Source organism: Malaclemys terrapin, chromosome 2 (assembly GCF_027887155.1).
Source record: "Malaclemys terrapin pileata isolate rMalTer1 chromosome 2, rMalTer1.hap1, whole genome shotgun sequence".
Lineage (NCBI taxonomy): Eukaryota > Metazoa > Chordata > Testudines > Emydidae > Malaclemys > Malaclemys terrapin.
Genome location: NC_071506.1, coordinates 240,799,845 through 240,826,819, shown reverse-complemented (window position 1 = coordinate 240,826,819; position 26,975 = coordinate 240,799,845). Strand labels below are relative to the sequence as shown.

General features: G+C 41.1%; 1 protein-coding gene across 2 annotated transcripts in view; it reads right to left on the bottom strand.

Annotated features, from left to right (window-relative positions):
* CALCR (calcitonin receptor) overlaps window positions 1–26,975 on the bottom strand; it is a 252,687-nt gene that overhangs the window by 141,712 nt on the left and 84,000 nt on the right. The window contains exon 2 of one of the 2 annotated variants that reach the window (XM_054021165.1): window positions 14,552–14,680. The exons of the other annotated variant lie outside the window; for it this stretch is intronic. Coding sequence (XP_053877140.1) covers window positions 14,552–14,592 — 41 coding nt within the window. The 5' untranslated portion in view covers window positions 14,593–14,680. The remainder of the gene's footprint in view (window positions 1–14,551; window positions 14,681–26,975) is intronic. 2 annotated transcript variants of the gene reach the window in all.

Below are 26,975 nucleotides of genomic sequence, written 5' to 3'. Positions count from 1 at the left end.
GCCAATGTAATATCACTGTCTTCTTTTTAAACAAACAAACAAACAACCAAAAGGCAGTGGCTGTTGAAAATAGCAATTCCAGTCCTAATAACCACTGGGAAGCATTTCTTGCTCAATTTTATCCTACTTTTTCTACAGCAAGTTACAGTGGATCAGTATATTTGATTTGGGAGAAATGAAGTAACAGCTGCCCAAACTGAGCTTGAGCACTCCTGAATTTTGAGGTGTTATAATCTGGAAGGCAGGTGCTGGGAGGGGGGGGGGGCACGGCAGCATGTATGCAGCAGCGTGTCTGGCACTGCGCAAAGCCAGACATGCTGGTCTGAGTGGCACGGTAAGGGGGCTGTGGGGTTGGAGAAGGGGTAGGGAGTTCTGGGGGGACAGTCAAGGGACAGGGAGCAGGGGGCGTTGGATGGGGTGGAGGTTTGAGGGGGCAGTCAGGGGCAGGGAGAAGGGGGGGTTAGATGGGTTGGGGGGGCAGTCGGGGGATAGGCAGCAGTTGGATAGGCATGGGAGTCCCAGGGGTTTCTCAAGGGACAGGTAGGGGGTGAGGTCCTAGGGAGGAAGTTGGGGGGGGTCTCAGGAGGGGGCAGTTGGGGACAAGGACCAGTGGGGCTTAGGGGGTGGGGTCCTGGGGAGCAGTTGGGACAGGGGTCCTGGGAGCTGGTGATCAGGGGACAGGGAGCAGGGGGGGTTGGATGGGTTGGGGTTTCTGTGGGGGGCAGTCGGAGGGAGTGGATGGTGGCAGGGTGGGGCTACCCTCCCTCCCTGTGGAGTGTCATATTTTTTGAATGTTAAAATATGGTATCCCTACCTTCCCAGTGCAGCTCTCCATTCACAGCAGGCTGCAGCATGAGGTCTCAGCTTCCTCACTCCCTCCCCCTCTTTCCTGTTGGTAGTGGCCAAGGGAATGCTGGGAAATGTAGTTCTTTTCCTGCTCCAGGGCTGGCTCTATACGCAGGGAGCTAACCAAGAAACTACAGCTCCCAGGGCCCCCTGTTGGTTCTCAGCTCCCATGCTGGCTCCCTGCCGCCCCTGCAAATGGGCTGCCCCAAGCACATGGTTGCTTTGCTGGTGCCTAGAGCCGCCCCTGGTAAGAACTGCTATACAGGTTAGACCAAGTGTGCATGTAGCCCAGTATCCTGTCTCCAACAGTGGCCAGTACAAGAGTTTCACAGGCAGTGTACAGAAAAGGGAAGTTGGAGTGATTTACCAGTCTGGTTTCCCAGCCTCTGTCAGACACAGGTTTGAGAACATAAGAACGACCATAGGTTCAGACCAATCATAGCCATTTGAACCCAGTTACACTTTTGGCCTTCACAACATCACCTGGCAACAAGTTCCAAAGGTTGACTGTGCATTGTGTGAAGAAGCACTTCCTTTTGTTTGTTTTAAACCTGCAGCCTACTAATTTCATTGGGTAACTCCTGGTTCTTGTGTTACGTGAAGGAGTACATAACACTTCCACATTCACTTTCTCCACACCATTCTTGATTTTGTAGACCTCTATCAAATCTTCCCCTCCGCTCCCATTTTCCATGACCATACCATGGATTTATATAGTGGCATGATGATATTTTCTGTCTCATTATCTATCCCTTTCCTAGTGGTTTCTAACATTTTGTTAGCTTTCTTGGCTGCTGCTGCACATTGAGCAGATGTTTTCAGACAACTATCCACAATGATTCCAAGATCTCTTTCTTAAGTGGTAACAGCTAATTTAGACCCCCTCATTTTGGATGTATAGTTGAGATATTTTCTAATTTGCCTTACTTTGCATTCATCAACATTGAATTTCATCTGCTATTTTGTTGTCCAATCACCCAGTTTTGTGAGATCCGTTTGTAATTCTTCGCAGTCTCCTTTGGACTTAGCTATTTTAAGTAATTTTGTATAATCTGCAAATTTTGCCAGATCACTGTTTACTTCTTTTTCCAGATCATTTATGAATGTGTGAAGAGCACTGATCCCAGAACAGATCCTTGGGGAACACCACAATTTACCTCTCTCCAGGGCCGGCTCTAACTTTTTTGCCGCCCCAGGCAAAAAAGAAGAGCACCGCCCCGCCATAACACCCCCCCCCCACAGCGCCGCGCCACCGAAACAAAAAAAAAACCCTCGAGCGCCACCCCACAAACAAAAACACCGCGAGCGCCCCCCACCACCCTAACATTGGCCGCCCCTTATAAGGTGCTGCCCCAAGCACGTGCTTGGTCGGCTGGTGCCTAGAGCCCGCTCTGCCTCTCTCCATTCTGAAAACTGACCATTTATTCCTACCCTTTGTTTCCTGTCTTTTAACCAGTTACTGATCCATGAAAGGATCTTCCCTCTTATTCCATGACTGCTTAGTTTGCTTAATATCCTTTGGTGAGGGATCTTGTCAAAGTCTTTCTGAAAGTCCAAGTACACTATCTCCATTGGATCACCTTTGTACATATGTTTGTTGACCCCCCTCAACGAATTCTAATAGATTTGGTGAGACACGATTTTCCTTTACAAAAGCTGTGTTGACTCTTCCCCAACATATCATGTTCATCTATGTGTCTGATAATTCTGTTCTTTATTACAGTTTCAACCAAAAAGAACAGGAGTACTTGTGGCACCTTAGAGACTAACAAATTTATTTGAGCATAAGCTTTCGTAGGCTACAGTTTGCCTGCTACTGAAGTTAAACTTATCAGCCTGTAATTACCAGGATTGCCTCTGGAGCCTTTTTTAAAAATTAGCGTTACATTAGCTATCCTCCAGCCATCTGATACAAAAGCTGATTTAAGCGATAGGTTACATACCACAGTTAGTAGTTCTGCAATTTCATATTTGAGTTCCTACAGAACTCTTGTGTGAATACCATCTGGTCCTGGTGACTTATTACTGTATAATTTATCAATTTGTTCCAAAACATCCTCTATTGACACCTCAATCTATGACAAATCCTCAGGTTTAGGGTCACCATAATCATTGAATCCCTGACCATCTTGGCTAACCACCACTGATGGACCTACCATGGTTCTGATACAGTGCGGCAGTTCCTGTGTTCCCAATCCTAAATGGATCACCAGTCATTTGTTTGCTATTGGCAGAACACCCTGGAGTTACTTCAATCCTAGCGCTGCAGTAATTCCTGTTGGGAGGGAATTACGGTCAAGGTTAGGTCCTATCCTTCTGCTTTGCGTGTGTGGGCTGGTGGGGAGGGAACATGTCATGGGGAGCATGTAAAAATGATAATTCAGCTCTTTGGGAACTACCTGACTAATTTACCCTCTCTCTTTCATCTGCAAGCTCTGTATCCTCTGGTAGTTTTGTACCTTATCAGATGAAGATGGGGCTGGCAGCAGAACTCGCCTAGAGACAATTGGCTGTTGCTGTATCACAGAGCGACAGCCCAAAAAGGTGGATGGATAGGGAGAGAAGAGGTACTCTTCCCACCAAGGCAGGGAGCAGTAGGAAAGCACACAACAGGTCCCTCAAATAAATGGAAAGCTGACTGAAGGTGGAGCAACACAAGCAACTGTCAGACAGGGAGTGGGTGCACTGTAGGAGGAACTGATCATAGCAGACCCTGGAGTGTAGGAGCAATCATCATGCAGGCGAAGCAGCATGCAGATAATGAAACTGTACATTCACTGAGATCCCTCCTGCTCCCCGAGCAGAAACTGTGGCAGCTGCTGCGCTGCTTCTGCACTCCTTAGTGGTCCTTTGATCTTCCATTGCAATGTTTTCCTTTAACTCCACTTTCTCAACGTGTTGTGAGTGTGACAACTCTCTCATTCTGAGAGCGGGGCTGGGGGAAGAAAGAGCTGGACTTCTTTTCTTGTGGCAGATCAAAGGGAGCTGAGGAAAGCAGAGTCCCTCAGCCGTTCATAGCACACACTTCCTATTATTGTTAAACCAAAAGATTTATTTCTAATTTAGCTGTCATAGTCTTCAGCACAAGTTTGTTGCAAGCTAAAGGGGAAAAACCCTACCCTTGTAAATCCAAAATTATAGAATCAGTGTTTTATATTTCCTTACATGAAGTCTAAAATTAATCAACATTGAAATCATGTTGCAGTAGGTTTGTGAATTATGGTGTCATGGATTCTTCACTTCAATTTCTTCATGGTAGCAAAATCCTCTAGCAAAATTGCAGTATTCAGAAGTACAATGGAGTAACCATGCTAAGGTAACACACAATCTTTAATAAATACAATAGCTGCAATTTCAGGACTGATCTTTTATATACTAGTATGGGTCTTGGCCACATATAAAAATCTTAAATATTATGAGCCAGATCCTCATCCTTGGTCCAGTTTGGTGCAGGGGGCCATAGTGCTGTCTTGATTCTTAGTGGGGAGATATCTCCATCCCTGTGCATTTTAATCTTAAAAAAATATCCAGATATAAGTGCATGATCTAGATCATTCTGTTGCTTAATTAAACCCTACTTGGATCCAAGAATACACGTGTCCAGATTAACGAAAGCATGATGAATAGCATGTTGAATAGTTTACACAAATCTTCCATGAGGTTTAATTACTAGCTCTGAAATGGACGTCTGAATGGAGACCGCTGTTTTACAGTTTAATTAACTCATTCTCCCTTGAATGTACAGCATGTTGCAATCTGTTCATTATATACCAGAGGATTATCCAGACCAAAAAAAGAGAAACGGCTAAATAAGGATTTACCAGAATAAAAATACAAACTATGCTAGTTTGTATCCTAGGTACTGTATTATAGCTGCAGTATAAATATGAACCTAAATCTTATTTATACCATATCCAGGGGAATTTACTTACTGATATTTAGAACATAATAGGTTCTTTACGATTATGTTGTCCACCCTTTGCTATTATTTTTATATCAGAAATATCATGCACAGAGCAGCAACTGGAATAGCATAGTTTTCATAGCAAGTAAAATCTTGGGAAGTAGAAGAGCCTGTCAATGCATAATTAGAATAAAATAGAAATTAGTGTCAAAAGTTGGACATCACAATCTCACAGCACAAACCAATATCATTGTGATGAAAAACCTGTTGATACTATTCTTAATAATCAATTCTGATGGAGATGCAAGGATATAATATTAATGGATCAATAATTAGAATATCAATAGGTTTTATATTTATGTATTTATAGTTCTTTTTAGTTTATTTTAATTTGTTTCAATTGTTAATACTACCCTTAAAATCACAAAAAGAATTCCAACATGATATTAAAAGAGCACTTAATTTACTTTTCACCATTCATGCTTGTTTACTCTCTGCATTACATTCCGCTATGGGCCCAACCCCCACAATGGTTCAGACTGTAAGCTCCTTGAGGCAGGAATCATGTTTTTGTTCTGTGTTTACAGCACCTAAAACAATGAGGTCCTGGTCCATGACTAGGGCACGTAGGTGCTTTGGTAATATAAATAATAGATTCAGGTAGACAATTATTCCCACTGGAGGAATCGGTGAAGGATTGAGGCTTAAGGCAGTAAAACTAACGGCTCCTCTTTCTAGTCAGTTTCCCTTTCTGGATCTCATCCATTAATATAAGATTATGCTACATTACAAACCTTACAGCAGAATGTTTGAAACCCCCAAAATATTTTAGCCAAGTTTCTCAGATTAGTGATTTTACATACCTGCATTTATTTAAGCAAGAAGGAAAAAGAGTGGTGAAAATGTAACCCTCAGGGATGGGGGGAGGAAAGACTTAATCCGGAAGTTATTACAACACCTTTATCTTCATTACCACAAAACAGCTTACAAATCTTACAACTTTAAAGCGAACTGTACTTTCCAAATGCCCCAACTACTTTCCCTCCCAATTCACTGGTAAACATGCCTATAATACAAGTGCCCAGAATCAAGACTCCCATTGACTTCTATGGCCTTTGGATCAGATCCTAACTAACTGGTCCCAACCTTGCCAACCCCAATCTGCTAACCCAATCTCCTTTTGTAAGGCTTCAATCTGGAAACCTTTCCCATTCCCAAACTTCCATCTGCCAAACCTCCCTACACCACCACCAGACAAGTCCAGTGATGAGCTCCCAAAATCCCAAAATCTTAAGAACCGGTTACCTACTGTGTCCTCGGCAGCAGTTCAGCGGTGGGGGGTGGGGGGGGGGAATCTTCACTTGCTCTGGGTTTTCGGCAGCATTTCGGCGGCAGTACTTCACCCGGAGTGAGTGAAGACCCCCATGCCGCCGAAGACCCGGTAGGGAACCGCGCGCTGAGTACAAGTCCCACGTGCCTGTCCCCCCCGCCACACTCATCCAACCCCAACCCACGTCCTGCCCCTGACTGCCCCCCTCAGAACCCGCAACCCATCAACCCCCCCGCTCCTTGTCCCCTGACCACCCCTCCTGAAACCCCCCACCCTAACTGCCCCCCAGGACCTCACCCCCTACCTAACTCGTCCCAGTCCCTGTCCTCTGACTGCCCCGACCCCATCCACCACCACCCTGACAGACCCCCGGAACTCCCATGCCTATCCAACCCCCCCACCATTCCCAGTCCCCTGAGCCCCCCCCCGAGCCTCTGCCCCCTCCAACCGCTTCCTGCCCCTTATCCAACCCCTCCTCCCAGCCCCGGCCCGGCCTCCTTACCATGCTGCTGTGTAAGGATGCCGCACGGCCGCTGGAGCTCGCAGCCCCACCCCCTTACCATGCCGCTCAAAGCGGCAGGAGCTACAGAGCTGCCCAGAGTGCTGGTGCCAGCAGCGCACTGGGGCTCTGCAAGGGGGGGAGGGAAGCAGGGGAGGGGCCGGGGGACCCTCCCCAGCTGGGAGCTCAGGTGGGCCAGGCAGGACGGTCCTGTGGTCCGGATGTGGCTCACCCGCCCGCCCCTTTAGGAACCGGTTCTACACTGGCTTCTAAATTTAACAACCGGTTCTCGTGAACCGGTACAAACCGGTTCCAGCTCACCACTGGACAAGTCCCACACCAGTTGCAGAACTCTCCCACTTTCCCCCTAGAAAGTTTTCCCTTCCATTTTCAACATATTATAGATTCATAAATTCATATACTGGCTCCCATAATAATCTGATCCATTTCAACAACTGAGAATCGCAGTGAGAGCTGCAGCATTGTAGCATGTCACATACATGGGAGTGAAATGTAAATAATTGCACAGACAGCAATGACACTCCATAGCCAAAAAAGACACCATGTACCCTGCCTTTCATTTTACTGACATTCATGCTACATGTCACTAAACATAATCATCATATTTAGCACTTTTCATCCAGAGGTACCGTAACCTCTCACATCCTAGATACATAACAGATCACTCATAATGTTCTAAAACAACGTTGTCCTACTTATATGAGTACTTATATGGGCTAGACTGTACCACTGATTTCAATGGCGAGTTTCACTTAAAAATGATGGTATACTATAGCCACTTTTTTAGTACTTGGATTATTTTCCATGCGTCGGACTGTGATTTAGACTAATATAGCCATCCAGGGGAGCATGGGAGAGTAACCCCCACCTCTGCTGTTAGTACCCCTACATTGTGACTCGGAGATGGAGGCTATGGGTCTGGAACCCTCCTTCCCGAGCATCAGTCCTGGCTCCACCCTCTTCAATGAATCAGCCAACAGAGCGGACTCTGAGACAGATGTACTGTGATACAAGAAACATGTACTGTGATACAGGGCTGCAGCAAATTATTTTCCCCCAGGAACAAAGTGGGGAAGCATGGCAGATACTGAGAGCCTCTCCTTATATAGGGCTGAGTGTAAAGGCTGAATCAAGTCCTTAATGAAGATGATTATCCTGGTAATAGGCCTGATTATCCAATAATTTATACACATTAACTTTACTAACATAAGTAGTCCCCTTAGTGGGCCAAATTCTGCCACTGTGATCCATGCTCAATAGAATCTGGCCTTCAAGCAAGTACATTGATTTCAGTGAGAACATTCAAGGAGTAATGTATTACTTAACATGAGTAAAGGTGGCAGAATCTTGCCAACCATTCTTTTGTTCTGGTACTATAGACATAGCCAGTGTATCCAGTCATCAGAGGAAGCACAATTTCCCCTCACAAATCCTATTCCCAGAACTGGCGTGACATAAATAATGAAGTCATTACTAGCACAAATTAGAGTAATAAGTAAGCAAGAGGGCTGTATTGTGTTGCTTTATGCTTAAGCAGCAGTGCAGGAAGGCTGAAGGCAATCTCTTTCAATGCAAACTCAGAGTATTACGAGAGAAAGAAATAATGCTTCTCTTCTTCGAACAGGATTTTCCCGCAATGGAATATTACTCAACATTCTTTTTAAAGTAGCACTGTCAAGTATTTTAAAGTTCTGAGAGCAAACAAATGGTATAAATAATAATTTGTTCATATTACTATGGTAATGAATTTGGGTTTGATCTCTTGTAGACACATCCTTATATGCATAGGAACAGGTTTGGCCACCCTTACTTACACAGAGTATTATCTTACTCTGCAAATAGTCCCACTGAATAAAACAGGTTAGGATAACAGAATTTGGCCCCAAAGTATTTCCACTGAAGTCAATGTCACTATTTGTGTGAGGCCTGCAGAATCAAGCCCTTCATTTCTTATTTTGCAGCTTGGTCTACACTAGAAATTTACTTTGGTATAGCTACGCCTCTCAGGGATTCGAAAAATACTGAGCGATGTAGCTATCCCGACCTAACCCCTGGTGTAGACAATGTTAGATTGATGGAAGAATTCTTTCTTTGACCTAGCTACCACCTCTCAGGGAAGTGGATTACCTACATCGATGGGAGAAGCCCTCCCATTAGCCTAGGTAGAGTCTACACTGAAGTGCTACAGTGGTGAAGCTGCACTCCTGCAGCATTTTAAGTGTAGAAATATTAGACATTGTGGCCTTCCTACAAAAGGATTTACTCATCACTGGCCATGTAGGCCCCAGCTTAATTAGTATTTTAGGGAAATTAGTAAACCAAGGAAATTGTACTGCATTCCCAACACATTCCTGCTTAAAATTTACAAGTCAGGATGTTAAATATGATCTCGTGCAAGACATCAAATTAGAATTTATGCTAGTCATAGATATTGTGCCAAGGAAGCAGATTCCACAGGACTAAATTCAGCAGGACAATGATGAAAAACCCTAGTGACATTGCATTAACCTGTTATGTTTACTCACATATTTAAACAATTGATGATGAACTATTCCTCACAAGACCTTAGAAACAGAGAAAAAGATCTGTGATTATGGATCAACAAGATATCACCACCACTAAACAAAGGCTGAACAGTAGCTAACTTCTAAATATGTGAAAGACACCTACTCTAAAGGAGAAGTCAAATATTATGCATGATTATTTTCTCTTAATTTATGCACATACCTGTCATTAAATCTAATAGGAGATAATATATGTAAATTTATGCCCAAACAACAATATTTGCCATTAGTTATTATGGCTGATACAGACTGGAATAATCCAATATTTACATTCTATAATACCCAGAGCTAAGAGATAACAAATAAATTAGAGAAATTTACCATACCCTTAATTTCACGAGCTCAAATCTCTCTACACAAGCTACATGTAGTTTATGCTTAAAAGAACTAACACATTTCATTAGCAGAATCTTTGTTGAAGGCACCAGCAATACTTTGTTTATTGGTAATGATAAGAATGCCCAACTCATTTTTTTAAAAACAGACTGCTCATCTGTACTCCATACAAACCAGATTTCTATCAGGGATTTCCAATATCCTTTTGGGCTACTTTGAACAGAGTTCTGTATCTTTCAAGGCATAACTCCAACTTAGTACATTTCAAGTAGCAGCAATTTACTTTACATTACAATTACATTTTTTGTCTTGCAGGCAGTTCTATCAAACACTAATCCAGGTTTCTTCATGCTAAAGCACAATATCCCTGACACCAAGATTTTAGTAATAATTTCAGATAAATTCAAGGGAACTGATGATTTTACATGCTTCATTTACATTCTCCAATCAAGAGAGACAAAGAAATTGCATTGCAGCTACACTTCATCAGCTACTATTTCTGTTTGCTCTTATTTCCCATGGAATTTTTTATTTTCAACTATAAAGCTTGGGTTGATACAACATGAAATGCAAAATTGACAGATGTGACACAGTAGTAATACAGATATTGGGCCATATTTTATGGACAGGGTGACCTGTTCCGGGGGGTGAGGGTGACAGCATCAAAGGTACCTTCAAGACACCTTTACATGTTTCCAGTACTGGTGCTTGGTCCCTAGAGTTCGCCCAATCTGAACACTAGTCTTTCTGCATTGGCTTACAAGGACCCTCTTAGGGGCATTCTGGCTGGATTCAGGTTGTCCGACATACACCATCTAAGCTGGGCATGAGAATTGGATAAACTTCTATAATGGGCCTATGACACTGGAGGAATCCCCCAGGCAAGTGGAATCCTGCACTTGCTAGGTCAGCCAAATGGAGCAGTGCAAAGCAGCCTTAGCAGAACCAGGAAATCTGGTTCTATGTATTGAAAGCACTTCACACAGAATAACTAATAAATCCCCATCACACCCCAATGTGATAAGTGTAATAAGTATTATTAGCCTCATTTTGCAAATCAGGAAGTTGCGGCAGAGAGAAAGTGATATGCCCAATACCATATACTGAATCAATAGCGAACCCAAGATTCACAGTCAGGAGTTCCTGACTCCAGGATCCATGTTCACTCCTCTAGATGTTGCTGGCTCTCATGCTGCAGTTTAGCCATGCAAATACAAGTTTTGTACATTTACCAGGTGACTGACAACTTTCGCAGGCACAACCGATGTGCCCAACACTGAAAGCGTGTCTGAGATATGTGGTGTATATAGCTGTGATTCTGTTTTCTGGGTGCTGCACTGTCAAATAGAAGAAGCTTGCCTCAGCTAGGGATCAGGGATTTGGGGGAATTCAAGATGGAGCATGTTACAGAGTGATGTGTCTCTTGTGAAATTCTCTCTCACACAAAAGTTCTTTCTTTATTGTTTCCCCTAACCGTAAACTAAACTCATCTACACTGAAAGCCCATGTTTTGGAAAACATAACAATGTTGACATTCAACAGACGTATATTTAAACACCAAGTTCGCATTGTATATATTTGGTACCGAATACACTCATCAGCCATTGGACTTGGACTTCACTTGCTGAAATCTAAAAAAATGAGCCAGCTATATTTGTTTTTATTTATATTTCCAACTCATGACATTTGGTAGCCATAAAATTTCCAGGACATAAATCATCATTTAATTCTGTTGTTTTAGTGTGAGTTCAAACTGTCTTTTTCTGTATTTCACAATAAACATCAAACAAGACACTCACACTCCAGCAGGCCAGCATGACTAATCAGTACTCAGTCACTCTTGGTTGTTCTGGCTTTTATGGGAATAATAGTTTCAGCGTCTATTTGCTGCAGATTGAAAGGACACAGGAAAATTGAACATGTTGTAACACTAAGGCAAATAATGTCTTCCCCCTCCTCCCAGATATTGGCATCTTCCAGGTTTGCTTTTCATCCCATGGTTAATGGCTGCATAGTATTGAGTTTAACACAGTCAAGTTGCAGCTGAGGGGAGACATTTGTGAATATTTAAATATCCTGCAAGCACCTTTCAACTCTGTTAGTCTTATCAGCAGAGAAGACAAAGACTATTTTGTTACTTGTGCTAAAATAAGTGTAACCCAGGCCAGCTTGATACGGCGCTCTGTCCTCCTCCAGTGGCACCTAGCCCAGCCAGAGATCGATGAGTCTTAGCCTTAGCTAAGAGCCAGGTGTCTTTTAGTTCATGCAGTAGAGGCTCATACACTAAGCTTCAGAGATCCCAGGTTCGGCTGAGTGGAGTTTGTCAATGTTACATAAGTTTTGCTTGAAATCTTAGGCACTGCTGTGACTGGTGCTCTATAAATGTGTAAATATTTATATATACAGCATGGCACAAAGCAGCACAAACACAGGGGAGAATATGGTCTTCTATATGCCTATATAGATAATTGATGGTGGCTCTCTGAGCCTATCTGTGCTTACACTGTATGAGACAGTGAACATTTAAATTTGAGATTATGGTTTAAATTTGGATTCTTCTATTCCCAGGAGAACAGTAAGATTTAGTGAGAAACCAGTTCATAATTTTAATGTATCTAAAAGATATCTGTTCAGAATATTAAATTTGCCTTGAAGAGTCTTGAATGTTAACATGTTGTACTCAATGGGTGATGAGCTCGAGTACCAAAGGGCTGCAGAATTGGGCACTTAATCTCTCAAGAAATGTATCCAGTAACATTGCAGAACCCTGATTTCCAAATAATATGTATGTAAAGCACGTTGAGATCTGTGGTTGGAAGTACAAAGCATGGAACAGTAAATGTTATTTCTCTTTTTCCATTTTGCGGGGGATTTACATTCAAGTTAACAGAACAGCTGAGCTACATGGAGGCACTCTTATCGTTGGGTGGGATATGCAAAGAGGTTGGTGGTGGTTTTGTTTTTTGCCTATGGCCTACACTTACCTATAAATTTAACCTGCAAACTCTGAAGTACTAAGAAGAAAGAAAAGTAAAAAGCTCTGAAGTATGGATATTAGGTCAAGTCAGAAAGCAAGCAGAAAGGTGTCCTTTTAGGATTTTTCTAATATAACATACAGATTATGTGCACTTTTTTACAGAAAGTGTCAAGTCCAATTCCTTTTTTTTTTTTTTTTTTTTAATTTCCACGTGGGTAGTAAAATGTTTCTTAATATTTAGGAATTAATTTTATTTTTACTAAAGATATGACATTTGGACAATATTTTTCACTCCTCAAAACAATTCCTCCTGGAGCTCCATGGCAAAAATCAGTCCAGAAAAATCAATTTATACTGCTCTGAGACTGTACTTTTGATTGCTGAAATAGCAAATATAATAGCTCTCCTGCAGCAGGTGCTTATCTAAACTTGGATTTTCATTTCTTTCTTTATGAAAGCAACTGGCTGGATTTATTTTGGCAAAAAGCCTTGGTAAAAGAAAAAGAAAGAAAACCTTTTACTACCTTTAATGAATTGCCTAACAAAAAACACCAGGTACTGCTGAGGTGGGATTGATAACACTGCTTAATCTAAATCCTCCTTGCTGTACTATAATATTATCATACTTAGTTTCCCTTGCTATTTACCCTTGGTATTAGCAGATTACTTAGACGAGAAATATATTTCCATTTGTCTTTTCACAGCACTTTGAACTCAAGATACTATACTATATGTCACCTATACACCATCAGCCAAATTTTCTGGGGATGTACATTGATATGGGTTTTTATCAGTTTGCACCAGTAGAAAATTTGGCTCCATAAATTTACACCGAATAACAGTTGACTAAAATTACCAATTTTATAACAACACTACTGTAATTGCTGCAAGCATGGTATGGGTTATCGATTTCTTCAACTCTATAGCTATAAGGCAACACTGTAATATACCACCTATTATCACACTAATGTTATTTTGATTTGATCAAATGTAATAGTCTGAAATATACTACACTGATTAAATTCCGATGAGCAAAACATAAATAGTCAGATGACTGGCCCAGCACACTTGACGAACTAAAGAAAATTCATTCAGACACTAGAAAATGGAGTGTGACTGTACATGACAACCTGAATTTTTGGCTAATCTATGGTTGCTCCTGTCTCTATGTAGAGAATCTGTGTGTACTGTGCTGTACTATTCTTGTATTTCAGTGGAACTCATCTAGAAAAAATAATGAATAAATCTTAAATATAAAAGTGATCGGATTAAGAGAATTCAAAGGGGTGCAATATTTTGCAAACTGATATCTGGGACATACATAAGAACATTTACATAGTGGCTTTTATCTTCCACACACTTTATGAATATCGATTCATTAATTGTTATAACAAGCTTGTGAAGCAAATGAATGTTATCATCCCCATTTTAAAAATGGGAAAACTGAAGGTCTATGGCCTTTGATATTCAAAGACAGGCACCTGCCAATTTTTTGTACACACATCATGATTGCATATGTAAATCGAGTACTGTTTGCACAAATGGTTGGTGATGCATCTAACTGGTTATTTACCTGATTTGTGCACACCAACAAGATACTTTACATACATGCATCCACCTCTGAAAACTAGGAGAGTTGCTAAACCCATGGTTGTGCAATCCTGAGTGTTAAACTGACTGTTTCAATAATGGATTAGTGGATCTCAGGAACTGAGAAGGTCAGTTTAGATGAACTCTTCTCAAACTGGGCAGCTCTTCATCTCATTGCTTTTCTCCAAATCCATGAAAAGGTACTCTGCAATTGCTGACTTCCTGCTCCAATGATATGTTCCAATGTGCACTAGGCTGCTGACTGCAGTTCCAACCCTGGAAATGCTGGTTAATGGAATCGGTCTATTGGGATAAGGTAGATAATTGCAGGGGAAGGAAAGGTCCAAATAGTCAGCTGTTTCTAAGGTTTTTCAATATTTTTATTTTATACCCTAAGAGATGTAAAATGAGAATATGAAATAGTAAACCTTAGAGAACCTCTGAATATTTGAAAACAAAGCAAAACAAAAACAAAAGTATCTACCTTATCCCCAAAGGTAGACTCCATGCTCCAACGTTGTTCATTGATGGGATTGATGTCACCAGCCCTGTGTATGCTGGGACATCTCAATGGAGCAGGAAGTCAGATATAGCAGGGTTGCACTTCACGGACCTGAAAAACAATCAAAAAGAATAGGTGAAACAGTTTGGTATATTTCTTGGAACAACTACTAATTACATTAATTTACCAGTGCTGCTACTGATAAAAACTATAAAGACATCTGGCTCATTTCTACTCCCACCGCAACGAGTGGCTTCAACACAGAAAGGATCAGGCCTGTTAGTACTGTTTATTACCCATTGTGCCCTGGGGGTCCCAGTCTAGGATCAAGGACCCATTTTGCTAGATTCTTCCCTGTCCCCATGAGTTCACAATCTAGAATTATACCAAGACAAAAGTGGATGAAACTGACAAATAGAGTAGAACAGGTAAATGAACAAAGAGGGAAACAAGCTTAGCCAACTCAGCTGAGGACCTGCCTAGCCATTGTAAGTATGAATCACCTTTAACATCTCTTTACAGTTTTTCATTGTCCATCTTGGTAATATGGTATGGAGATGAACAGTTTCACAGCCTCTCTAAACAAACTATAGTATCTACATTGTCTCTGCATCTACAGTGCTGCCTGTGAAGGCTTGCAAAAGCTAGAGGCTGCAGTACGTTAAATTAAATGTTCTGTTGAAAAAATAGGTCACCGCTTTGATGGGTGTTGAGTTGCATCAAGCTTCTGGGCTGTCTGGAATAGTTATGCTGCCCTCCCCCTACTTTAGGAAAGCAAAGCAAAGATCAAAATGTAGACATAAACAAATTAAAAGGGTAAATTTTCATATCCCAGCTATGAAAAGGAAAGCATTGTCTTCAAGAAGAATTTTACATTTAGGCAAAATCTCAAAAGAGGATCAGTTGATTGAGGTCTCAGTAGCTTTGCAAAATATATCTATACTACTACCTAAAACACAGAGCTGGAATGGTGGAAGACATTGAAGCTAAGAAAGCGCAAAGAGGGGATCTCCGTATTGTTGCTACAAGCTGAGGAAGACAGAAATGTTTATAGTGTTGTCTTCCATTCCCAAATGAGAAAGAAATGGGAATTTAAAGAAAACAATCCTTTTGGGCATATTTTGATTTTGGAAGGTCGATCAAAGATGATGCTTAGTTTAACAATGATTTCTGAAGCACATGAACTGTGGCAAGTGATAACTGAATACAGCAAAAACTAGTTAAAATTGGTTTGTAATATGCTTCCAAGCATCATATCAGGACATGAAACAGATATATGACAAGAAAGATTCCACTATCTGCAAACTGTTGCACAGACTACAAGTCTGAATGCCACTGACAGTTTACCAGTAAGTACAATTGACTTTTAAAAATAATTCCAGAAAATTTGAAATCTCCTTTTGAATCCAATTGTTTCAAAGTGAGAGAATTTTTACATCTAGCTACACAATTTATGAGCACAGGTATTACTTGCTCCTACAAACACACAAAGATGTCCAGATATTATTATTTATGCTCATCAGTGATTGTCCATGCAAATGACCTCTCTTTGAAAACGTTTGTATGAATTTGTTGTTTATCATAGTGACAATTGTAGGTTCAGAACTGTTCGTGGTTATCACCACACATGCACCATTCTTGTTAGTTGAGCTACCTGGAAATGTAGTATTCAACTCAAGTACAAAACAATGAGCATCATTTTTTACTTTTTAAATCTATATTTCTGTTACTTCTTCACTATTGCCTTTTAGAAGCAATTCATAGTTCTATGGTCAACTGAAAGAATAGTGTCTCATGTTTTGGTGCTTTGCTGTTTTTCTAATTGCTAAAAACTCCGTTGTACAAAAGATATATAATGAAACAAAAATTAGGACCAAGTTTGTCAACAGGTAAAAGAACATTTCAGTGAACCTGCTTTAACTTCCAACTATGGCTTCATTCTGAGCAATGTGGCCCTGAGATTTGACAAAAATCAGGGTCATGAAACTATGTGGTTTTGCAAAATTTGATGGTTTGGCTGAATTTCACTTTCAGTTTTGAATGAAGCTCAAAATTCAAAGTGAAACTCAGATTTGTCTGAACAGAATTTAATGAACAGCTTTAGTCATGATTGCCCTTTGTACACAAAGAGACCAGTCACCACTCTCTTATAAGCAGCCAAGGATAATTATTGATATTATTCTGTTGACGTCAGTGGAATTGCATGAAGGATGGTTAGCCCAACACATTCGAAATGGAGTTATAATGTCAATCCTAAATAACCTGTCTTGTGAAGATATTTCTCCATTGTAGAATTTTAACTAAACAACTTGCAAAGACAATGTTAAGCATATATTATTTCAATTCATACAGTGAAGACAGCAAAGGTTATATTTACATACACAAGTGTACCCATTGGTGGGGAAGGAGGGAGGAGAGAAGAGGACAAGGAACCTCTTCACCCATCGATGCATCTGTACAGGCGTCAGGGCCGGCTCCAGGCACCAGCGCAAAAAGCAGGTGCTTGGGGCGGCCAATGGAAAGGGGCGGCACATCCGGGTCTTCGGCGGCGGGTTCCCTCTGTCCCTCCCAGAGGGAAGGACCAGCCGCCGAATTGCCGCCGAAGAATGAAGCGGCGCGGTAGAGCTGCCGCCGATCACGGCTTTATCTTTTTTTTTTTTTTTTCCCTTTGCCGCTTGGGGCGGCAAAAAAGCTGGAGCCGGCCCTGACAGGCGTCAGGTGAAATAGTATCTAATTGGGCTGCTGCCGGTACACTTACCACCACTGAAGGACACCAAAAAGGTGTGATCAGTTATAGGTGGGCCTGATCAACCCTGTATACCGCTAGTTCCCAGAGGGAGATTTACATTTCTGCAACAGATGGAAGGAGGAATGCTTATTTTGCTGCTTCTTTCATATTCGTGAGGCTTTCTGACTGTACCTGCCTTGTACCGCTGAATGCCCAAATTTACCACTATTATGATTTATTTTACATAGTATTGTACTAGGTGCAGTACTTACACATAGTGAAAGACAGTCGCTGGTGAGAAGAGTTTATAATCTAAATAAACAAAGTAAGTATTATTATCCACATTTTACAGGTGACAAACTAAAGCACAGAGAAATTCAGGCCCTACTCCAAAACCCACTAAAATCAATGGGAGTCTTTCCATTGAGTTCCATGGGCTTTGTGTCAGGCCTTAAGTGACTTTTCACAGATCACTTAGAAATCCTGCAGCACAACAGAGAATTGAACCCTGATCTGCTGAGACTCTAGCTAGCACCTTAACCACAAGATCATCTCTCCTGTCCCTTACTCAGCTACTTCAGACACACTCCTCCCCTACTCCATATTACAGGTAACTTAATCTAGAATTTAGTCCCAATACTATAGATAGACTTTAGGATCTGAATTACTGGAGTATACTGTATAATGACATTTTTAGACTGAGATCTCTTACAAGTCTGGCATCTGTTTATTTTTATTTTATTTTATGTTTATTTGTTATTCTTCCCCTAGCTACCATATGCACACATAATTCCCATAACTTCATTGGGAGGGGTGTACAATATATTAGGCCAGAATGGAAAATACGAATCCTTTTACACATCAGTCCATTACCTTTTAATTTTAATTCACCAGCAGTACAAATACTCAGATACTCTGAATTATTTTACTTCTTTACTGAGTTTTAAAGCTTGTAACTGGTAAGTTTCATGTGTGTACTTTTCATCTGTGAAACTTCTCTCACCTGCTGGGAGAAGTTTCATGACCCACCAGGGATATAAATTGTTTCCTGTTACCCCTGGATTTGATAAAATACCAAGTGCTTCGTATTCTTGTTTAGATGATTTTATCTGAGATTTGAGCCAGGTAGCACCTTTACAATGGATATTAACTCCATGATATCTATGGGGTGGATGACAGATAAACAACAGATAATTTTGGCTTATCTGTGTCGGAATCAGAATTGAGATTTCTTCAGATGCTTCAAGTAGGGATGTCCACAGCTTCCATGACTCATCCCTATTGGCCCCAACAGATCTCCAGCAGGGAGGATAGTCTGTTAAAATGGGCATTTTAGTCCATTACCCAATCACCCATCAGTACACATTTTACAGTCTCAGCTGAAATTTAAGGACACCAGGGACCATCTCTTCCCCTCCCACTACTCTCCACTTTCCCAATCTTTCTGCTTCAAGCTGCTCAAGCAGTGCAAAATATCTGGAAGTCTGCCATTCCGTGTCCAAGTGGAATCACTGGCTGGCAGATGAACACTGTAGTTGGCTCAGCACCACCTTTTCATGGGCCCTCTGGTGTCAAGAGTGCACTGGCTTTGCCTCCATTCTATCCCAAAGACACCTTGATCTCAGGCTGGTGGAGCAGTCCCTAGGTGACTGTTGAGGTTGGTATAACTTTAGAGCAGTTCTTAGGGAAAATGGCCACTAGCTGATCCCATGATTTGGGGAGTGGACAAATGTTGAAGCCACCTTTTCCTTCTCTTCTTGTGACATATGCTGAGCAGAGCTTGGCCAGACCAGGGCTGCCCCTCTCTCACAAAGATCATCCTCTACTTCTTGGTTATTTAATTTGCTGTTCTGAAACCCTCACAGAAATGGACACACCATGCAGTTGGATGATCAAGCGTTGCATGGATAGAGGCCTGCCACTTTGAATAGATGTTAGTAGGTTTGACACTTAAGACACCAAGTTGATTGTGGACATTTTCTACAGGAAATCGTCCAGCACACCAGAAACATTGGCTTGGCATCTTGTAAAAATAATGATTTTGCTCCCATATATCTCATTCTAAACCACAAGAAAATCTAATATAGTTCCTCATACCACAGCTCACATAACCAGAGATTTTAACACAAAGACAGTCAAAAATATAGACAAAAATTAATGCTCTCCATGACTAAAATAACCACTCCTTTGTGAGGAGCCAAACAGGGAAAGTGGCCTGAAGACCTCTATAACACTGAAGCATCACGACCATGCAGAGTTTTCTGCCATATTTAGGAAAAGGCAAGGAAAGGCACCAACAACTTTTAGGGTAGTGAGTTTAGTTTAATGTAGGCACCTTTATTTTATAGTAGTCCCCTGTCACACAGCCCTGAAAGGACACGTGGAAAAAGTGAGGAAGCTTTCATTGTGGGCAAGGATGGATTAAATTATGAAATAACTAGGAGGGAATAAACATTCAGCAGATCAGACCCAGTAGGTCCTCAGGTCCCATTCTCATCTAGATAATTGTCCACTGAAAACATGTTTCAAATGACAGCTATGTCCAGCCCCAGCGAAAGTGGCTGGGCTTCACTTCTGCTACAGAAGATGGAACTAAAGATTATCTCTCAGAGCTACTTTTTATTTAAAAGGAGTCAGTTTAAATTGCTGGGGCAAAGGAGACTGGGAATGAGATGAACTTCCAAAAAAAAAAAAAAATCTTAAATCTGTCCCTACATATTTGCTTTTTTAGGAACATGATTAGGCTATATTCTCTGTTTAATGATTCATCATAGCAACATGTATGGTCCTCATCCAAGTAAGGCAGCTGTGAGCCAGCAATTGGCTTCAGTGGTTTTGGTTTAGGCCCTGTAAGAGTATCCCTTTTGAGAATAGTATTTATGCACACAAAACTGTATCACAGTCTGTTTGAATCAGGCAGGATGCTAATTCATTTATCCTCAGGAGAGGAGAGTGTCATTCAAAGTGTGGCACTGTGCATCAGTAACACATGTATAAATCTAGCCCCATATTGATTAACCTTTGACCATTGGACAGAGTGAAAGTAGATTTTGAAAATTACTCCACATACCTCCACTAGCCAAACCAACCTGACATACAAAAGAGGAGTTTGAAACTCTTCCATTGTTCTGATGATGCACAGTAATTCACTGACTAATGAGCACGGGGGGAGGGGTGAGACACATTGAGACCTCTGACACAACCCTAAGAATGAGTATGATTTTGTGATTCAATGTAACTAATAATTAAGACCAGGACATTATGAGATTTGATATAGAGCCTGATCCTGTAAATCCTTATTAATGGTCCCTATTCAGCAAAGCACTTAAATCTGCATTTAAATTTAAGCATGCACTTAAGCCTCACTGAAATCAATGGAGACAGACGTAGGCATGATGTTTAATGTTTTCCTGACTTAGGACCAATGCAAGCCAAATTTAATGGGACTATTGACAGAAATAAAGGTGTGCAGAATCAGGCAATTATTGTATATTCTTAAACTCAACATTATGTTGGGCTAACTTTATGTTCCCATCATGTTTTTCCTGGGACCATTCCTAACGTATGAAACAGAAGAGGTGTAAACAGCTATTACTGGATACCTAGAGGAAATTACAGATGACTTTATTTAGAAACAAATTCAGAATACACATTTATCAATTCTCAGGTTCTGTTCAACTGATATTTCTTTTCAGTTTTCCTACTACTGTAATGGGACTCACATACATTTAATCAATACTTAACATGTTTATTCTTAATTCAGCTACATTATTCTAATTTTTGTCAACTAACTTTTACATTGGTTATGTCTGTTGATACTTAACCTGTATGAACAGAGTGGCTAACAGTAAGATTTCCATATGGATCTCTGTGAAAGCCCCACATCTCTGTCAGAAGCCTTGAATCCCTGTGAGATATTTCTTTCTATTGCACAGTAGGTCAAACTGAACTGTTATTTAGATCTGGCAGCAATAACATCTTCAGAATAAGCCTTTTATTGATCCTTAAAGACTTCCTTGAAAGTACACTGGTGACAATTATTTTTATTTTCCACAGTTTTATGTCAGTAGGAGTTCTCAGTTGCTGGACAGAAGTACTTTACTCTACCGCTTTAATCTAACCCTTTGTGGATTCCTACTGAAGTAACAAACTACCGCTTTGTTCATGTAGGTAATATGAACAGAACATAGCACTTTTTGACATTCCTACTGCCGAGCGTTTTCTGCTTGATTGAAAGCATTTGTGGAAGTTAACTAAATGAGCACAATAAAGGAAATTATTTACATAAACCTAGAACCAGGGACCTTAATAAAAGGTCACAATTTGATGCCCAAATTGTGAGAGGTTATCTTCACTCTCTGATGAAATAAACAATCATACCACACGTAAGCCCTTTATTTAGTTTATGTCTAAGAATTTGACATATTTGATAGACATTCTGCTTTTCTTTTCAGAGAAATAGTTACACCTGTAATTGTGCTAAAATAGAAATGGGCTCAAGACACAAAATTCACATCTGGATCTTAATCCAGATTTTATAATTTCTAAAGTTTTGTCATATTAAGATGTGAGGTTTGGTTAAAATGAGCTAATTAGCCCCTACAGAAAAGGCCAATTATGTTCAAATTCATTCTGTCAGTCTACCATAGCCAGAATATAGTGACCTTCCATACATTATGAAGCATACTATCTTAGCCAAATGTTAGCTTGAGGGTTAGTGAGGTATAAGAGGAGTTTTCTCTAATGCTGAGATTAGAGATGGTATTTGTCAAATGCTACCTGTTGCCAGGATAGCTCCAAGAGTGGGAGATTGTCTAGTGACACTGCCTTGTGTTGGCAGGATATTTATACTATTGTGCACAGAGGCCTGTATGATGGGCTGATATTTGCAAATATATATACAAAGGAATGTAAACTGAAAATGAAAGGTCTCCATTACTAGAGGATTTTGGAAAAGCTCAAATGAGGAAGGAAGCTAATTTTTTCTAACTAGACTTCTAATGTTGATCCTCTTAAAAGTCTGATTTGATTCAAGGTCCAACGGTTGTAATGGATAAGAAGTTTAAAAACATGTGCTTAAAACTGCAGGGGAGTGAGAGAAAAACTGCATATTGACACAGTGGTCATGCATGCTACACTGTTCTACCATAACAGAGCATTAGCAAGTGGAAAAAGAATGGACAAATTCTAATCTGATGACTTCGGGAGAAAAATAACATTAAAGAACATAGGCATTGACTCTCACTGATGTCAATGAAAAAATTCTGATTGACTTCACCTGGAACAGGATTTGTCCAAGTTGGAGGGAATCCAAGGCGGAGGGGAGATAGAAGCAAATAAAACAGGTCTGGCTAATGTTGAATTCCTTTCACATGCGTTGCAAAACACTGTAACATTGGAAATGGAGTAATCAGATCCTGAAAGTGAAAGACACCCATGACACCATTCACAAGTGGAGGACCACAGGGAATAATCTATGTGAGCATGGGGTGGGGAGGGTGAGAAAATTGGGCACCAAACAAGTCCCCTCAGCCTACCATGCTGTTGATTTCACTCAGCATTCGGGGAGCGTTGTTTCCAGGACTCATACTTGTATTGGGGGCAGGAGGAAGTTCTGGGATGGAGAGGGCAGAGTGTCAACATGGGACAGACTTTGTTGAAATACACATATGCAGCCTGTCATCAGTCTTCAGAAGTTTGCAAAACCAGGACAGGTCCCCAAATATTCCCTTTTTTCAGAGACCTAGACCAATGGTCATGCTCTGTGGAGAGAGCAGATAGAAGGCTTGTTACATGCTTTCTGTAAAGTGTGCTGCCCTAGAAGGAAGACCAACATTTTGAAACTGCAGTTTCAGTGTTTCCAAGTATATTTATGTAAGGAAAAATAAGAGTGCTGTTCCTTAGCACCCCAAAAAGGTTTAATGCCTTTCAACGTAACCTGAGAATCAAAGTCTTTTAAAACTTGTTTTAGACTGGTACATTATGATCGCCAGCCCTAAGTGCTATATGGAGTTTGTGAATCAAAAGGAATCCGGCTGACCTGACTGCCTGAAGAAGTGGTATAAGCAAAATGACACATTTGACACTTTTGAAGTCTCAAAGTTAAAATTGATTTGCTCTTTTTTCTTTAATACCAAGAAGAAAACTCAGAGATTGACTTCTGTTGGCATGGCTACCAGGATTTATCAACCAAAGAAGAAAATGTTGACTACAGATGAAAGGTCATTTCACTCAGGAACACGTTTACTTTCATCAGGAAACCACATCTTTTGGAAATGTAAGGGTTTGTCAGCTCCAGAACTGCATGCTATATATGGGGCTTTATGCAATCCCTATGTTCCAACACACTCCTGTGGTAGAAATGCCATTCCCAGGGTCACATTAGAACAAGCCACCCACTTCATCAGGGAACCAGAAGCAAAGAAAATCAATGAGGTCAAACAGGAGTGAAATGTGTCAAGAGCACAATGTTGACAATGGCAACAACTCTGGTGACTGACTCAGCCCTTCCCATGGCACTCTCCACCAGCATGGCTCCTTTAGAACCCGGGTTATAAATTAAAGCTGCCTTCCCTTGGTAGAGCCCTGAAAGCCAGCAGAAGTCCAAATACCAGTCTTCCACAAGGATGAATGAAACCATTGGCCAAAATTTTTCAAAAGTGACTAGTGATTTTGAGTGCCTAAGGCGAGGTCTACACTGGGCGGGGGTCGATTTAAGATACGCAAATTCAGCTACGCAAATAGCGTAGCTGAGTTCGACGTATCTGAGCCGACTTACCCCGCTGTGGAGACGGCGGAAAATTGACTGCCGCAGCTCCTGCATCGACAGCGCTTACTCCTATCTTCGCTGGTGGAGTACGCACGTCGATTCGGGGAATCGATTGTCACATCCCGACGAGACGCGATAATTCGATCCCAGAGAGATCGATTTCTACCTGCCGATCCAGGCGGGTAGTGAAGACAAGGGACCTGATTTTCAGAGGGCAGGTGATCAGTACTAGTTGCTTATGGAAATCTGTATATCTAAGAAACATATAGAAAATGGAAATCATGGTTAACAAGTTTAACTTGTTAACGTTTAACTAAAACAGATAATGAACTGCCTTGAACAACACAGCTAGAAAAAATGGAGACATTGGCAGTCAATTTTATTTTGTCTACTTAATTTAGGGGGAAGATTGTGTGCAGTGTCCTTAAAACTCTCAACATGGTGCAGTCTGATTGCTTGTCAACAATGTCATTTTCACTTTGTAACAAAGACAGCAGTTCTGTATTGGTTTTTGTAACTGTTCTCTGTATAGCAGTTTCAAAATTTTAATCTCACAAAAACAAAAGATATTTTTCAGATAAAATCTTTTGGACAGATTTTGCATTTTAACTTTGAAATGTAGATCTCTAAAAAGTGTGATAAGTGAAGCATGTGAAGCTGAGAGCAATTTCAGCTGAACATGGTTTATTCCACCTATAACATAACTGTAACTAACATATCTAGCAAACAATGAGTAGGAACCTGTTTTTGATTAGTTAGCTAGAATTAGCAGTTACCCAAATGACATATAGGGGTATAGGAATGATTCAAGCATAGGTCATCTATGGAAATTCTCATCCATAATCACACTCAGATACACAGAACCACAACAAAAGAAAAAGGAGAATCTAACAGCAGCCAGACAAAAAATCCAATTGGAATCTAGCCCTAAAAGCTTGTATCAACAATACATTTTTACTAGAAAAGAAAAATGGTGGTGAGACTCTCCAGCCAACAGCTAGAGTTATTGAACCAGAATTTCCATTCCAAGGGAAATACTGACATTGCTAGATAAAATTTCATTTGGGATTGGAATGAAAAGTGAAAATTTTGAAGTGTCTCATTCAATGAATTTTTTTTTAAACGTTGTTCTGAATTCAACTTTATATTATATTAATTGTAACAAAAATATAATAAACATAAAATGTCAAAACAAAACAAAAACTGTTCCATTCTGATAAGGTAATAATGAAACTTTTCAACCTTATTGAAATGAAGCATTTCATTTTTTAAAAATGAAATCGCATCAAAATTACCACATTCTTGTGAAACATTTAGGTTTTGATGAATCATCATTTTCCATTGGAAAAAAAAAAATCTCTCTGAAAATTTCCATACTTCTAGTGGTTAAGCAGCTCAGGATAAGAGAGCGGGGTTAATGGGTAAGTCTATTGTCTCTTGTATTCTCTTTTTGCTGCCCTACAGCAACCTTCACCTAATGTTTTGAGATAGCCCTGCAATTTTAAGTGCAATAAAAGCATTGAAGGTGACTGTCAGCCAAAATACATGCATCTGTAACAAAAAATTAAATAGGTGATCAGGCATATGTTCAAATCTGTACAAATTGTGGATGAAAACAGAGTGCTTGTAAATAGAGATGACTGAATAATAATAATAATAGCTCATGAAAAATTCTGAAATTGTCAAATGGCAGGGTTCAAAATGAACCAATTTTCTTCATCTTTAATTTTTCATGATTTTCTGGGAAAACAGTAGAAAGTTAGAAACAGAAATACATTATTGAACCCATAGTGAAATTTGTTAAATAACTAAAAAATGGTAAATGAAAAATTGCAATAATAATTTTGGTAACAATTTCATTAAATTTGATTAAAATTGTTGAAAAACTGAAATATTTAAAAAATATATTTTTAAGGCCAATGGTTTTTAAATGACAATTTTCATTTTTTTTTTAAAAAAGGGCTTTTTTGATGATAAACATTTTATGTTTTTTTTTTTAAACCAGCTGTACTTGTAAACTGAAGACTAAAACTGGAAAATAGTTGTAGGGGGCCGAAGAACAGAGGTGAAAGTAAGCCAGTACGCCCCTGTACAGTGTACCGGCAAGAGCAGGTGCGCCGTATTGGGGTGGATCGGCTTCCCCTGGTGGCAATTTAAAGGGCCTTGGGCTCCCAGCAGCGGCTGGAGCCCCAGGCCCTTTAAATTGCCGCCAGAGCCCTGTTGCCGGAGCCCTGGGGAAGAGGCGGCAGGGCTCAGGTGGCGATTTAAAGGGCCTGGGGCTCCAGGCGCAGCTACCACTCCGGGCCCTTTAAATCGTCCCCGCTTTCCCAGGGCTCCAGGAATGATTTAAAGGGTCCGGGGCTCCAGCCACAGCTACCGCTCCGGGCCCTTTAAATCGGCCCCAAAGCCCTGCTGCCAGAGCCCTGGGGTAGTGGTGGCTGGGCTCCGGCGGCAAGTTAAAGGGCCCAGGCGGTAGCTGCGGCTGGAGCCCCGGACCCTTTAAATTGCTGCCAGAGCCTTGCTGCCAGGGCCCTGTGGAGGCAGTGGCGGGGCTCCGGTGGCTATTTAAAGGATCCGGGGCTCCGGCAGCCGCTACTGCCTGAGCCCTTAAAATAGCAGCCAGAGCCCCACTGCTGCCTCCCCAGGGATCTGGTAGCAGGGCTCCGGGGATGATTTAAAGGGTCCCGGGCTCCGGTAGCTGCTACCGCCCCAGGCCCTTTAACTTGCTGCCAGAACCCCACTGCCATTACCCCAGGGCTCTGGCAGCAGGGCTCTGGAGACAATTTAAAGGGCCGGGGCGGTAGCAGAAGCCAGAGCCCCGGGCCCTTTAAATCACCACCCGAGCCCCTGGCTGCTGCTGCTACCCCGGGGCTCCGGTGGTGATTTAAAGGGCCCAGGGCTCCCACTGC